At 38.1% G+C, this 15,700-nt stretch overlaps 1 protein-coding gene across 1 annotated transcript in view; it reads right to left on the reverse strand.

Moving 5' to 3' along the window:
• Positions 1 to 1,341: 1,341 nt before the first annotated feature.
• zgc:172282 (leucine-rich repeat and fibronectin type III domain-containing protein 1-like protein) overlaps positions 1,342 to 15,700 on the reverse strand; it is an 81,565-nt gene continuing 67,206 nt past the window's right edge. Inside the window, exons 8-9 of the mRNA XM_067594614.1 lie at positions 13,351 to 14,451; positions 1,342 to 2,138 (exon numbers count right to left, since the gene is read on the reverse strand). Of these exons, the coding sequence (XP_067450715.1) occupies positions 14,444 to 14,451 (8 nt within the window). The 3' untranslated portion in view covers positions 1,342 to 2,138; positions 13,351 to 14,443. The remainder of the gene's footprint in view (positions 2,139 to 13,350; positions 14,452 to 15,700) is intronic.

The raw sequence follows: 15,700 nt of genomic DNA on the forward strand, positions 1-15,700 counted from the left end.
ATTCATCCAATCATGCAGGAGGGCTTCACATTGATGTCTCAGCAAAGGAAAGCACTAGAAAAGCATTTGTCATCAGAAAGACCTGGTTAAAGGCTGATCATTTAATCCATTTACATGCAAAGTCATTTTGGTCTATGAACACTGATGCCAACAGCACAATGAACCTTACTTATGAGGGCCTGTAAAATTACACGTGCAATGACGAAGAAGCAAGTTAAACAAGTTGATATGGTGAAATTCTTAGCAAATAATTGCTTATTTACACATCCAGCTGATTATTCTGAGTCAAGTTTCTGGGATCAGTTTAACTCCAAATTCACTCTCCTTATACCTCTCATCTGGTCTCCATCAATTCCTGAGGGAAGTATCTGCCTCTTCAGCTGCTAAATGTTCCACTATGTACACCAGATAGCTGCTGACTTTGTCTGTGCAGTGAGTTTTAGAAAACAGCTGCCTGCTGCTACCGAAAACAGCACTAATGAGAGCGACTAGAGTTAATGAAAACAGTAAAGTCACAGGCTGTAAAACCAAAACAATGAGCTGAAAGAAAGTTATGTTGTAAAAGAGCTGAGGGGAACTGCAGAGTCAGATGATAATACTCTGTGGATTCATCACCGCGAGTGACCCCTTTCACATTACACACTGTCATTTGATCCATTGTAAATATATATAAAAATGTATATATTATGGCAGCTTTAAAATAGAAACATCTCTATGACAGTAATTACCATTCTTGTAATAAACATGCAGTGTTGTGGAAGTCTGGCATGATATATAACAGTATAACAGTAAAGACTACATTATATGTTAGAATAGAAAGAAATAGAGCATATAGGAGTCACATGTCATTTTCTATGAAATCCTTGCTGTTGGCACAGTTATTATTTCTATATTTATCATGTGTTTGTATTTATGCCCATCCACAGCATAAATCCTAATTAACACATTTCAAAGTTGAAATTCAGTCGCATTCTGCTATGTGATAGAAAACCATTAAATTACTCACATTCCCTTTGCAATTATAGTGTACAATGTTAACCCTCACTGAATATTGTCAACTGGTTACATCTTGAAAATTATACACGGTGTTTTTAAACAGGTTAATTATATGTTTTCTGACAAGGCAAACTACAGTGTAATTAAAGATGGAGATAAAACAAGTCTAGAAGAGGGTCGTCCATTTTTGTTTCATTTTATTAGAAAATATCCACACACCATAAAAATTACATGTACAAAACTATAAGATTTGAAATTGCTTTATGTACACATACAAAAGATAAAGCCCAAAAGAAAAAAAGTGAGGGGAACACAGAAGGGGAAGTGAGAGACTAAGCGTTCATGTTTCTTTTTTTTAGGAGTGGGGGGGTGGGGAGGGGGGATTTTTTTCCAGGATAAGTCAAAAGGTTTCAGGTTCTCCGTCTATTTGCTTTTCGACCAACTCACATCTCTGTCACATCTCTGCAGGGAACTGGAGCAGTGAAGATGATAATGATAATGATGATGATATCAGTCGTGACAGCAGGGATGACGTGAGAGCAATTACGTGCACACACACACGCATTTGGGTAGAACACATCTGAGATGGCACCGGTGAACCACATTCCCCCGTTTATAATAACCTTCACGATGCTCTAGTGAAAGCGTGATGAAAGAGATGCTAGTAAGGAGCACCTGGAATATTCTGATGATTCATATAAAGGGGTATCTGTCAGACGGATATTAAGATGTAACTATTTTGAAATAGAACATTAAGTGAGATGTGACCTGTTATCAGACATGCTATGCGCACGTAAACACACTCTAATGAAAACATGATAATGAAGATGTAAAGAGTGCCCGGATGACTACAACCGAGATGTTAACAATGCGGGTGGCGCAGTCATATACACTCATACAACATCTGTCTTAACATTAAAATGCTCTGACTCTGTACCTGTAGACTTATTCAGCGATGACAGTAGTGATTATGATGATGACAGTGATGGTAATAAGGGTTAAGATGATAAAATCAATGATGACGAAGACTGAAACTGATTTGGCTAACCGATACCCTGCTACTTTGATTTTTTCTCTCTCTCATCTATTCATTTTTTTCTTTCTTGACTTCAGACATGTGGCTTTCCTCCTGATCACTGGGTCTGAAACAAAAAAGAAAGACAGAAATAACAAGAAAGAAAGATATTAGTTTGCATTTCACTGTTGTTTAACAGTCAAAGACATTTTAAACACCGTGTTTCGTCTTTGTCACCAAAGAAAATACTATTAAAATAACTACAGATAATCTATGTTGAGCTCAAATTGATTTAAATTCTGAGTTACAGGTCTTTACATGAAAACGTGACATTCTTGTGAATATCTCATGCAAAAATTTATATCTGATGATTTTCAGTGTGTTAAAAGTTAATCAACACCAGTTAGCAGCCATATTTTGAGCCTCGGGCAGAAAGATGTGTTTAACTGGAAGAAATGTGGGGAGTGAATAACATTTGTGCTTTTTATATTACAGAACACTTCATGTAGAAAGTTGTTGTTGTTGTATGTGTATGTGTGTGTGTGCGTGTGTGTGTGTGTGTGTGTGTGTGTGTTAATTAGTGTGATGTCTTTTTCTAAATAAGGCTACAGAGCTTAATTTTTTTTAAATAATCAGTTGCATCTCTGTTGATGGTCAAATCAGCATTAATTAAAGCCTCTCATTCACCTTAACTTGGGATGGCCATGACATACGGCTACTTTCTACAGCCCATGTTATTTATTATTATCATTTTTTATCTTGTTCCCATTTAAGAAAAAAAAGTATGGCACAGTGATGGCCAGTAAACCCAAAGGCAGACAAATTGCCATCTGTCACACTCTCACCGCTTTTCTGTGGATCCTGAAACTAATGTGGGTCAAAATCCAGTGGGATGAAGTGTTTAACCTTCAAATTCTTACAATTCGGTTCAACCTTTGACTGATGCATTTCATCTTCCCAATGTGTTTACAAGGTAAAACTTCTTACATGTTAAATAGCTTTAATCATTCATTTAGGCATAGGAATCTATGTTGAAGAAGCACTGAATCCAGACACACCAGCAAAACCACATGAAATGGGCTTTCATGAAAAATAAATAAATAAATTAATTAATTCTGGTAAGTGACTATAGATTTATGGGAAATGTGATGGATAACAGCTGGCCAGCCCACCATCCTCCTTGTTAAACCCGCACAAAACTCCCACTGCTGGCCTCATTAGTACTGTAATGTGAGCATGTTAAAATGATTAGCTGTCACATTGTAAGTAGTCCTCTTGGGGATGACCTGGTGCTACTCTCAAATTGTTCATCGAATGGTTGGCAGGAAGAAAGCATAGTTCAATGTTATTGGTTAAAAAAATTAATAAATGAGTGAAACTAATGCCTCTGGCAGTCCCCTGATATAACAACAAATGGCAAATAAAATATTGATCTATACAGACAAGCAACTTTGTACCTAATGGGAACAAGATGATAGAATGAGTAACAATGGGAGATACTCACAGAAGAGAGAATGCCAGGCAATAGTAAATAATTGGATAGTGAAGAGCCGGACATGTTATTGAAATAATTTAATAGGCTGAACTATTATAAAATACCAATTTGATTGGCAAGACTTTATAAGTGCAAACTTGGGCCACAAGCACACTCAAGTGTCACCACCTAACTTTTGGTTGGAGCAGAATAAATACAATATTTGTAGGAGTACAGCAAGTGAAGGGACAGCCTTCTATGGTGGTCAATTAGATCATCTCTCATTTTGTTACACCAATAGGCTACACCAGAATTCATAACAGGCAATAGCTTCTCAATAAGGCTCATAAGTTAGACTAAATGCTTTGTTACATCCTGTGGGTTTCCTCTACAACACCAGTAAAATTAAAAGTTACTATTTAACAATGGAAGTCACACACAAGCTTTAAATCAGCAGACAGTTTCCTAATGAGCTGGGAGTCCAAGCTGGTTCTTCCAAGAGAAAACAACTCCTCAAGCACACATATACAACACCCCAAATGAGCCTCCAAGGGGGGATGATATCCTTTTTTAAGCTGGATTTACATTCACTGAAATTCATATGTTCGTTCCACAGGGAGCTCACAATATATATCTATGTAGTTAAGCTATATTTTTGTTTACTTTAGTTATTAGAATGCTTGAATTCTGTTAGGTATATCTGAGTATGAATATTTTGTTGAATGCTTCAACTGTCCATGAAAAACTGAGAGCTTCCCATAATCACCATGTTCACATGACAAAAAATAATTTTCATTATCAAGAGGAGACGGCACTTGGACTGTTATGTCTGTTTCTATACAGCATTGGTATTAATTTATCATCAGAGCCTATACTGCATTTTACAAGAAGTTGTGGATGATTGTTGGCAACAGTCACCCATTAATCTGATCTATCACAGCTGCTATATTAATACAATTCACAATCCTACTTTAATCTATATCAACGTGAAAGAAGCAAACCTCAATACACAGAAGAAAAGTTTATGTGATTTTGGAGGGGTTCAGTATGTGTGTGCGTTCCCATGTACTAAACCTGCAAAAAACGTTGCTCATGATTAACAACAACACAAATAATTAGCCACGGTGCTAGATGGCTACATTATTGAAGGACTAGACCCATGGAGATTGAACAGACTGACCAACATTGACATCATTGGAGATACTATATGCACTCTCACTAAGAGTCACCTTAATGTGAACCACCACTTTCTCTGACATACATTTCAATCTTTAATGATACCCGATCTTGCCACTGATGATTATTTAAACAAAGCTCTGTGAATGAAGGCTAAAGTTACAGCAACTATGATTTCAAAACTGGGGTATTCAAACATCTCAGTAAATAATAATAATTTACTGCTTGACAAATAAATCAGACTGCAAAGACTATTCCCATAAAATACTGTCAAAAAGTGTCAAATCTAAAATTTAATACAAAATAAATATTCACCACATCCTCACAAAATAAACCCAAAAAGCTAGAAACACAACTGAGACAAAGAAAATATCCAGCCCAACCTTTCACTGCAACAGATTCCTGTAATAAACTGAGCATTTAACAGCGACAAAATACCACCGAAGCCCACTAACTCCAGGGCTTTGTTCAGCCTGACATTTTAAAACAAAACCTTGTCTCTCAATACTATACATCACTCTGTTACTCCTGACACTGTTATTTGGGCAAAGCTCTGAATCTGCCAATAAACCAATAGGGAACTAGCGAGCACTTTATGTTTCTAACACCTAAAAGACTCCAATCACCAAATTCAACACTCTGGAATCTCACCATTATCTCATTCTCTCCCAATACAAATAACTGCATCAGCGTTTTGGCGTAAAAGCTGCCAATAGAACAGCCAAAGGGCCAGTCTGAAGCTAAAACCTCTAACCTGCACAAGATTTTAATCCAACAGCAGTCCCATTTTCTCTCCTGCCTCCAGAGGGAAATGGGTTTCTGCTGAGAGAGATAACTCTAACTCAAAGTCCTTGTAGTCAATAGAAGTGTGAATGCCTGCATTGCCATGGATTTGGTGGGTATTTCATTGACACATTACATTATGTGTCACTTGTAAGACATCATAAGACATACAAAGAACATTAAGACTAGTTCTGTAGTATTTATGAGATGTTAAAAAGTGACAGATATAGAGGAACACACTGCATACATTTTACACATTTCTGAAATTATCTGAGGGATGATCTAAACAGGTTTTGAATATGTAGGGCGTTCACAGCGGAAGACAAGATAAAGTACACTCAAAACAGACAGAATGCATAATAAATATGGATGATTTATGGGCACTATTAGCTCATAGCTGGGAACAGTAAAATAAATTGTGGGTGGTGGTGAGACATTGGGAGATATTGTAAAACAAACAGACAACAACAAAAAAAGCATCAAATCAATTGACCAATTAATCAGGGTGCCAAAATGCATCATCCCCAAGTTTCCCTAGTCCCTTGTCCACTCAAAAGTTTGTTTTGCTTATTTTTACTTCAGTTCGATGTTTGAACTTCACTGTGCAGAATGATGCCTGTGCAGAGTTTGACGCTAGAAAGCTGTTTTCACGTTGTTCTGCTGAGGGGGGAAAGTTTCTCTGTGCTAATTGAAAATCTGAGTTTAAGGGGCGGGTCTACAAGCATGATTTGTGACATCACAACAAGTTTGGATGCTAATCATGGTCCAGTATGCAACCTACACAAGTGTGATGTGGAAACATGATGAAGTGGGAGACATCTTGCATCCACTTTGAAATGAACATTTTTCACATATTCATTGATTCTGGATTTTTCAATGAGGGAGAAGGGGGAGATGTAATTTTAAGGGCTCATATGGAGTAATTGGACTTGTTTTGTGGAAAAACCATATCAGACACACATTATACCAATCAGATTATTTTTTATATATCTTACAACATGTCTAGAGGGGATCTTTAAATATTACATTTGTCTGATGGTCAGTGCAGTAGTTTAAAACCTAAACACCATTTGAAGATCCATCACTCCTACATAAGTGCATGAATGAATATATAGCAAAATATTAACAATGGATCAAACCCATGTACAATTAAGTTAAAGTTAAATTTTATTCTTTAATTAATTAAGGTGTTTAAATTACAGCAACTTGGGGTTTGTCAAATAATATTTTAAAATGTATGCTGGAATGCAAGTGTACACCAAAGCAACATTGAAAAAATGGCAGGGGATGAATGACAGAGGACTGGTATATATAGTACTGAGACTGATGGGGTAATGAGCAGCAGGTGAGCAGGTGGGTGTGGGAACCAGACAGGAAAATCTGGGAGCATCTGGCCGACAGGTGAAGAATGGCAAAGCCAAGAGAAGAGAGTGTGGGGCTGGAGACAGGGGCAGAAAGGGCAAGAGAAACACAAATAGGACCAAGGATGGAATCCTGACACATATTCATGGAGAGTAAGTGGGTAAGTAAGTATGTTGATTTTCTTTTTATACTAACTGCTAGGACAGTTTAATATTTGGGACTCAGCTTACAGTAAGTTCTTTCATGTCATACTGCATTAAAATGCATCTTATTTTCTATTGGTGCCGTGTTCAAGTAACACAACATGTACCTTAACTCAGTTGTTCAATAAACCTACATAATGTTCTGTAATAACACAGACTACTACTGTAAACTTTCTATTGCTATGCTACTCTGTATACTGGGCTGCTACAGGGAAGTACACCACAAAATTTTGTTACAGGCTTAAAAAAATGAATCCTAAAAATATGGTTTACAGTTAGTGTTGGGGGGGAAATAGCTGCAGCCATTTATATGTAAATTGTTGAAAGTATTGTCTGTTCTGCAGTATCATTTTGTAACCTGCTGAATAATGCCACAGTACCCCATTTGTTATTTTTATTTTTCATTTGTTTGCATCTATGTGTTGGAGGTGCACCATGCATCAAATAGTTCTACTTCTTGGCAGCTGATGAGATGCAGGTAAAGCTGGTGTATCGCAAAAAGGAGGGAGAGAGAGGGAGTTTATATGAATGTTATATATCAACCAATGCTGAGTGGAAAATCTGCAGCATCCAATTATAGCCTCTCTTTCTGGAGCTTCTCTCTCTCTCTCTCTCAGGCACACACTACACACACACACACACACACACACACACACTCCCATGAGTTGCAACACAATTGACTTTTACAAGTCCATGTATCAGTAAATGTCAGCCAGTTTCGGTTGCTATCGTGTTTAATTTTTAACATGGTTATAAATATCCTCATTTGCATCTCAGACTCTCAGTGCTAATTAACGATTATTCCGCTGTCCTGAACCACCAGAAGTTTAAATCACTTTCAGTGCTACATGCACATATCTGACAGATGTGCTCTAATAAATAAAAAAAATGCCAACAAAATCTTCCAATAGATTCAGCATTTTTCCATCATTTAAGTATTATTTTCATTGTTGAGATTATTGTAAAATCATTGGTAAACCATGTGAGGCAAAAATGATCACTGTTCATGTTTTTGGCTTTAAATTTCACACACAGAAATCACTCCATTTGATGGGATAAGGGTGGTGGGCTGTATGCTTTTATTGAAAACACAAATTGACAGCAGTTTTTTCAGTAGCTGAATATGTTGTGCTACTGACCTTCACAAACTGTCGTGAACACTGAGAGAGTGAGAGATCTTTTTGCATAACAAATCCTAGTGGTGCTCAAATGTTTGCATACCAAATACTGGCTTTCAAAACTCTACAGTCCAGTCCCAGAATCATTCCATTGTTGAGTACTGCCCTGAAGGATGCATATTCTGTCAAGGCTACTTTAGGGTAGTTAAGTATTCACAGCTTTCCAGCTAGGCAGAAACGTCAACTTTACCATCCACCAAACAACTCAAACATTCAAAGTGACACACTTGTTCATGCTGAAGGATTAACACACTCATATTGTCCACACACACATACACATACCAATAGGAGGTCACAGGATTCCACGAAAAAATCTTTTGACTTGAATATGTGTCCGTGACGAATTTGTTCAGCTGAGCACATCATCTGCCTCGCTGTCAAGATCTTTTTTTTTTAACCATTTAAAAGGGGGATAGGAGTCACACAATAAACACGCGCAAAAAATAAACACGCTTTGTGTGTATGTGTTTGTGTGTATACCCTGTTGTATCATCTATTATTCACACTGCCATGTTTTCTTTCTGAGGGACCAAAGACACCTTACAGCACAATACAACTGGAGCTCAATACACACAGAGTAATCCTCCACACATCCCACTCGCTGTTCTCCTTCTGTTTTCCCCTCTATTCCTTTTCTCATCTCTTTTCTTCTGTTTCTCCTCCTCCTCTCTTTACTTTTGCTTGTCGTCTTCATGTCTCCTCTCCTCGCTCTCCTCCTCCTCTTCCTTTTTTTAATCCTTGTTTTTTCCCTTTCTCCTCTATTTCCTCTTATATATAAAGCTGCTTATCTTGTACAGCCTCTTTCCCCCATTTCGCTTTTCTCCCTAACAGTTCAATTCAAGAAGCCATATTGGTATGATAAGATCATCTCTGGAGCATCCGTACAGCACATAGCAGGCCATATCAACCTACACTGAACAAGTGCATGTATGCAAATTTATGAATTATCTTACTGAGCCTCACTCCTCCTATGTTTCTCTCGCTCCATATATGATCTATTTTTAACTATTCTTCCCTATATTCTCACTTTCTTTCCCACCTCCCAGTACATTTACATCTGAACCTGTCAGTGTTCCATCAATACCTCCTTCTCCCTCTGTTTTCTCTTCTTCTCCCTCCTCTCTTCCCTCTGCGCATCCCTCCTACTTTTATCTTTCCCTCCCTCCTTTTTCCATCTTCCTCTTCCTCTCCTTACTGCAGGCATTGTTCACCTTGTCATGCTCTTGTAGGACACTCATCTTACATCACCACCGGTCAGACGACACTGGGTGCACACATACACACACACACATTTGTACTTTCCCTATGCATTCGGGCCCTATATGTGTTCCCCCTTCTTTTTTTTTCTCTTCTCAATCTCTCTCACACACACAGCTGGAAAGGAGTGTGTAATCACTGCAGGATCTGGCGGTGATGTGTCGGAGAACCCAGGGTCATTTTTAGATATGTAAATGTAAGTGTGTGTGTGTGTATGTGTGTGAGGCAGTATTATACAAATGCAGTAATGTATGCATGGCCACATCTACCGACATCACTGCCACATCAGCCACCAGATGTGACATGCTGCTCAAATTGAAGTCATAGCCCATGAGCCCAGATACAGGGAGCACACACTGCATCTCCTTTACATTAAGGCTGTAATAACAGCGGGAGTCCATGTGTTTCCCATTAGCTTATGAAATAAACAGTTGCTAGGATGGAGTTGTAAATGCTGCTGCAAAATGTCTACAGATGGAGGCTGTCACATAAAGTATAACCAGACTGTGCTACAGTTTACAAGAGACACGGTGTCACATAAAACATGTTTCTAGTTCTCATCATCAGTTAAATGATTACCAGATCATTTCTTGTGGATCTGTGAGGCTAAAAGACAACAAAATTTCACTTTTCACAAGAAATCTCTTTGTGGCAGAATACAAAGCAAATTTGGTGAACATATTTTTAGTGGTTCCCTCCCAGAGTGTGGGAAGAAAGGAAGGTTGAAAAAGTTCTTGAAAATTGAATTGCTACACATCAACACTCTCCACTACTGGCAAATCACACATGATCAACATAAATTATACAGAATAATAAGCTCTTAATGTGCCTTGGTGACCGCTGCACTTGACTTCAGGTAGGGAGGATAAAAATGGACGGGAGGAGGAATGAGCAATCAACAGTGTCAGGGAGGAGGGAATAACATGTATCATCATCATCATCATCATCAAAGTGTCTGCAGGGCATCTAGCCAGCTTCATTCATTTTTACAACTGACAGAAAGATAGGAAATAAAGCCTGGATTTATTTCTGGGGAGGACAGCGCAAACTTTTTTTCTCCTTGATGTATCTTGATGCAAACTTGAAGACCTTCCAATGTAGCCACATATGACTTAAATGTGTTAAAAAGAGATGAATATAGCTTCACAGAAATTTTTGAAGTCACAGTTCTGCATGTATCTATCATATGAGACGAACAAAGGTGTAAATCAGTCTGACTTGCTAGTTTCTGTCGTGAGCGATCCTGTCATGAAACACCACATGGAAAAATCAGGCCAATATTGAGCTGTTATCTAGGGAGACTGTTACACAAGCAGCCATATGTATGATGGAAATAATGATTACTATAGAACACAAGACATAAAACTAATTAGATATAGAGGAAGCATTTTATAAGTTTTAGAGAGCCAGATGGGTTCGACATTTAAAACTCTATAAAAAGTTGAATTTGTCCTTGGAATGAAAGCCATATTGATTGTAACAAAGGAGATCACACTAATCAAATGTCCTTTCTACCTTTTCTCCCATTGCCTCCTGATACAGTGAATGGCTGCTGGGTAAAATTTCTTTATTTCACCATGATACCTACCCACCAGCCTATGAGCTTCTCACTTAATCGAGAAATTATGAAAACAGTATAGGATCCATCTAAACTTTTATGTGAATGAAAACAAAAACTGCAATTTTAAAATAAAATAAAATAAAATAAAGAATTGGATGCAAGCAGAAGATTTACTGTATTTACCTTTAATTTCTGAACACGACTGAGGGCACTTAATGACTCTATGCACTTTACAGACCTATTTTTTTCATGTGGAATCTATTTTTATGCCATGCTTTTAGTTTGTGTATTTGTTTTATGTTGTCTCTTTCTCTTTTTGGTATGTGTGTGTGTGTGTGTGTGTACATGAAAGAAATGGAAAAGATGGCTCAAACAATCATATACCAGCTATGGTGCAGAGAGAAAATGTTTGCTTGTGTAAACAGCTTCTTGAGTCTGACATCTGCAATCATACTCATACTGTTCATGCTGTCCTGAGACGAAACACACACATACTCATGCACACACACACATACACACACACACACACACACACACACACACATATAGCTTCACAGTCATAGGTGTATAAAAGAAGATAACTATGACAAAGGTGCCCTTAATAACCACTCTGGTGTCGCTTGGTTTTGCTTGGTGTTGCTGGTGTTGTTATTCAAATGTAAATGAAAATCAGAGATGGCTGTCATTACCAGTGGTCCCTGCAACACTGTGTAGTCATCTTGTAACCATCACTTACAGCAGAAAATAATGACTTTGGTTCGCTCTCTAGTCAAAACACAGCAGGAATTGCTGTTATGTCTCACCATTTTAGTTCTTTGAATGTTACAGAGTTACAGCATGTATACACTAAACAAACAACATTTGACCTTTTAAATTATATTGAAAAGGGATATGAAGTAATGTGGCAACCAAACAAACCAGACTTGTGACCCATTTTCAGGCAGTAAGTATAGTTCCATAAGCTAATTTAAGGAAAAACCTTTGACTTCTCTTCTCTCACCAACCTGTCTTCCTGTCTCTGTTCTCTCCTCTTTTCCTTTTTCCGTCTCTTGGTGCTTTCTCATTCAGAAACATCCTTGCACAGTTTGTGTGTGGGTGTGTATCTCTGGGTGTTAGATTAAACTCATCCTCTTGGGCCAAAAGTTTACTTTTTTTGAAATATTGTCAAGTAAATTCAAAATGTGAATAGAAAATCGATTAAGTTTATGATTCAACACTACTTATGAACAAACAATGAATATAATTGAATGAACAATGATTGAATGTCTGTGTGTTACACAGAAACAACTGCATTCTTGTCAACAAACAGTACATGATTGGTTGTTGACAAGTAAGAAACATATATTCCATAAATGATGAGTTATTCATGATTATTGTGTTTCATGGTAATTATTTTTAAAGATTATTACATGTACATTTGTATTCAAAAGTTTAGTACCGTAGTTCTATGATTTAAAATACAGTACCAGTGTGTCTAAGCATGGACACACTTTCTTATTCGAGAGAATGGGAAGGTGTGTGCAAACTTTTGACTGATACTATAGGTCTGAAGAGAAATTATTGAAACAATTTTTCCAGTGAAGTCCAGCAGAGGCCAGATTTTAAAAATTTGACTACTTAACAGGCCACACTATTAATCATCTACAATAAATGTTTAATTTCATTTTGACAACGAAAATCTCTCCAATCTTGGGGCTCCATGAGTTCAATTCTGTGACATCAGACATCAGCCTCTGTCCATGACTAAAGGGATATTGCTGACCCCCCCCTTGTACAGCCAAAATCCATCCCTGAGGCTGTGGTGTTAGCTCATAACCATATCCTCACCCAGCATATTATATTCTCCACCAGTATTCGATCACTGCCTCGGGCAGGGAAAAAACAAGAGACATCTGACGGCCAGAGAGAGGTAGAGAGATAAAGAAGGAGAGAGGACTGTGTGATAAGGGGTGACTCAGATGCTAAAAGAGCATGAGAAAAGAGAGCCAAACAAGAGGGGGGATGCATTTCCTGTCGCCTGTTGTGATACTGTCAGTGGAGAGTAACGAAGCAGATTGTTTTAGCCAGGGTGGCTCTCTAATTGTCTAGCTGACAGCAATTAGGTGGCACTCGTTAAAGTGGTGCCCTCATTAGGTTACAGACCACTCGTGGCAGGAGGAGACACTGCAAAATGTAAGTGTGTCTTTAACTATAGGGCAGGACCCAAAATTGGTGGACGGCCAAGGTGACTGCCGGTGGGTTACCATATGTCATCCTAATTAATGAGCCCCAGTCTTTGGGTGACATACCTTCTCATTTGGCTGCTTATTTGGATAGGTTAATAGGCTAATCAGTAGCTTACTCACCTGTTTAAGTGGGCCTGGAGAGATGTGAGAAAGGGTGGTAAAGGTCCTCAAGGTCTGGAAAGCAGTGGATATTGCGCCAGGGCAGTTGAATAAACAGGTTAGTCCTGTCTAGTCTAGTCCAGTTTAGTCTGTGTCAGATTACTAATCCAACTCCATTTTCCAATTCCAGTCCAGGCTCCACTAGGACCAGGTTTATTTAGTTCTGTCCGAGTCAAAACAGTTCAGTTCAGGTTTCCTTACATATGTGCTTTCCAGAGGCAAACTTCCGACTGGGTCCAGTTAAGGTTGAGTTCCAGCTCAGACTAGCTCAGTTCAGTTTAGTGGAATTGCATTATTCCCCAAGGATTAATAGCGTGGAGCCACTTGGCACCAGCCATATTGAGTCCCTTATGTCTAGTTGCACAAGCACTGAGCTGTTATTGTTTGAGCAGTTACCATACAGTTTGTTCATATCCAAAACTGGACTCACTCAGACTCCTTTATTTCTATTCCTTTTCTGTTTGTGCAGTCTACAATATTATATCCAGATGCAGATTAAGTGTGATTATCTATGCATCCAACTTTTACTGTTTAGCCATTTATTGTCTGTCTGTCTGTTTTTATCATCTGCTCAGTATCTGTCCATGCATGTTGATGTGGCTCCAGATGGTGAGAGGCTCATTCATATATTCTGTCCATTTTCTATGTCAAGACATATCAGTGTTGTTTTTTAAATTATCCAGTAGCCCATTGTATTGACTTCCACACTTGTACTGATGTTTTAAAGTGGAAAATTCAGCATTTAATGGGTATTCCATTAAAACTGACCAAGGTGATCACACCAACAGCTGGATCCTGCAGGAACTGGCCAATCAAAAGCCAAACAGCCATCAGGCCTTGACACGGTCGTCCAATCCAGACATGAGAACCAGGTTAAGCAGTTAAAAGTAAATCAGACAGTACAAGTGTATAACCTGATGGAAACAAAATAATAGGGAGAGTAAACAGGCGATATGGGGAGAGAAGTCAGGGCCTTTTTTTTTCTTCAGGGTTTTCACTGGCTCTCCCTGGTGGTGATGTCCACTCTCCACATCTGCCACGTAGAACAACAACATCAGGCTTCTGGAAAACAGGAAAACAAGAACACCATGGTTTGAAAGTAGAACATTAAAATGTCAGGCTAAAAGGACAATGAGGAGAAGGGCATCATTAGTGCTCTAAAGGGGATTCTTTTAAAGCAATGGGGTTAAAAAAAGGGAAAAAAAGAATCTGGACTAGAAAAACTTTTGACAAAAGGGTGCAAAACCAAGGGACTTGAACAAAGCAGCAGATGTATAGTAGACACAATTTAGCATGTGTGAGATTTGGAATAGACACATTAGTATAGTAATAAAATAGAACTGCATTATGAACACCTTAAGACTGTGTCGTTAATACCTTTAAGTGGTTTTAACTTCAGTTGAGTTCTGTCCCAAATTGCACTAGACTTGATCCTACAATAGCCACAGGCCCGATTTGCATTTCTGTTTTCAGAACTTCTGGTTTGACTTAAGAAAAGCTAATATTCAGAAAACTTTTGAATTTCTTTTTTTAAGTTTTGTGAGTATTTTACCTCCGAAGGGAAAACAGAACAAAACAAGACAATATGAAACTGTACGAAAGGTTCAAATGTCATTTTTTTCCCCTGATTTTGAGGTAACATCAGTCTCATTTTGAAGCCATACAAGTAAAAAGGACAAAGTCCGCAACTGAGTATGTTTAGACTTGTTTAGTCACATTATATCATATTTTTTCATTGAAAGTGTAAAGTTGTATAGAGATTCTAGCCGATAAAATTGTCCAATTTGCAAAAATGTTCTCATGTAAGACCTGGTCTATTATCTATTAACTTATTACATTGCAAAAGCTTTTCAAACATCGAATTCAATACAATTTTCAAACTTTTTAACTTCTATCAGGTTATCTTCTATTGTCAAAGATGAGAGTAACTTCTGTATAGTTGAGAGATACAACAGAAGCCTGCATAGGCAAGGTCTACTGACAAGGAAATGCAAAGAAGTGCAATATCTTGGGGAATGATGAAGCTGTACTTTCTCTGGCAGTATATTGCCACAGCTGTTATTTGTAATGTGTATGTTTGTAAGGAGAGCATTCTTAACTGTACTTGTCAGGAGGAATATTTCTTAACAGCATTTATGTACAACCAGTGCTTATTGTGTCAGTTTAAGAATGAAGCAGAGTCTTCTTAATGCCTCAGCCTGTCTTCATCCATCACAACCACTGCACCTCTCCACTGTCTTCTCCTCCATCATCCTCCACTCCTCACCCATCTTCTCCTCAATCACTCTTACCATGCAGATGGATGAAGGAG

The sequence above is a fragment of the Thunnus thynnus genome, chromosome 7 (assembly GCF_963924715.1).
Source record: "Thunnus thynnus chromosome 7, fThuThy2.1, whole genome shotgun sequence".
Lineage (NCBI taxonomy): Eukaryota > Metazoa > Chordata > Actinopteri > Scombriformes > Scombridae > Thunnus > Thunnus thynnus.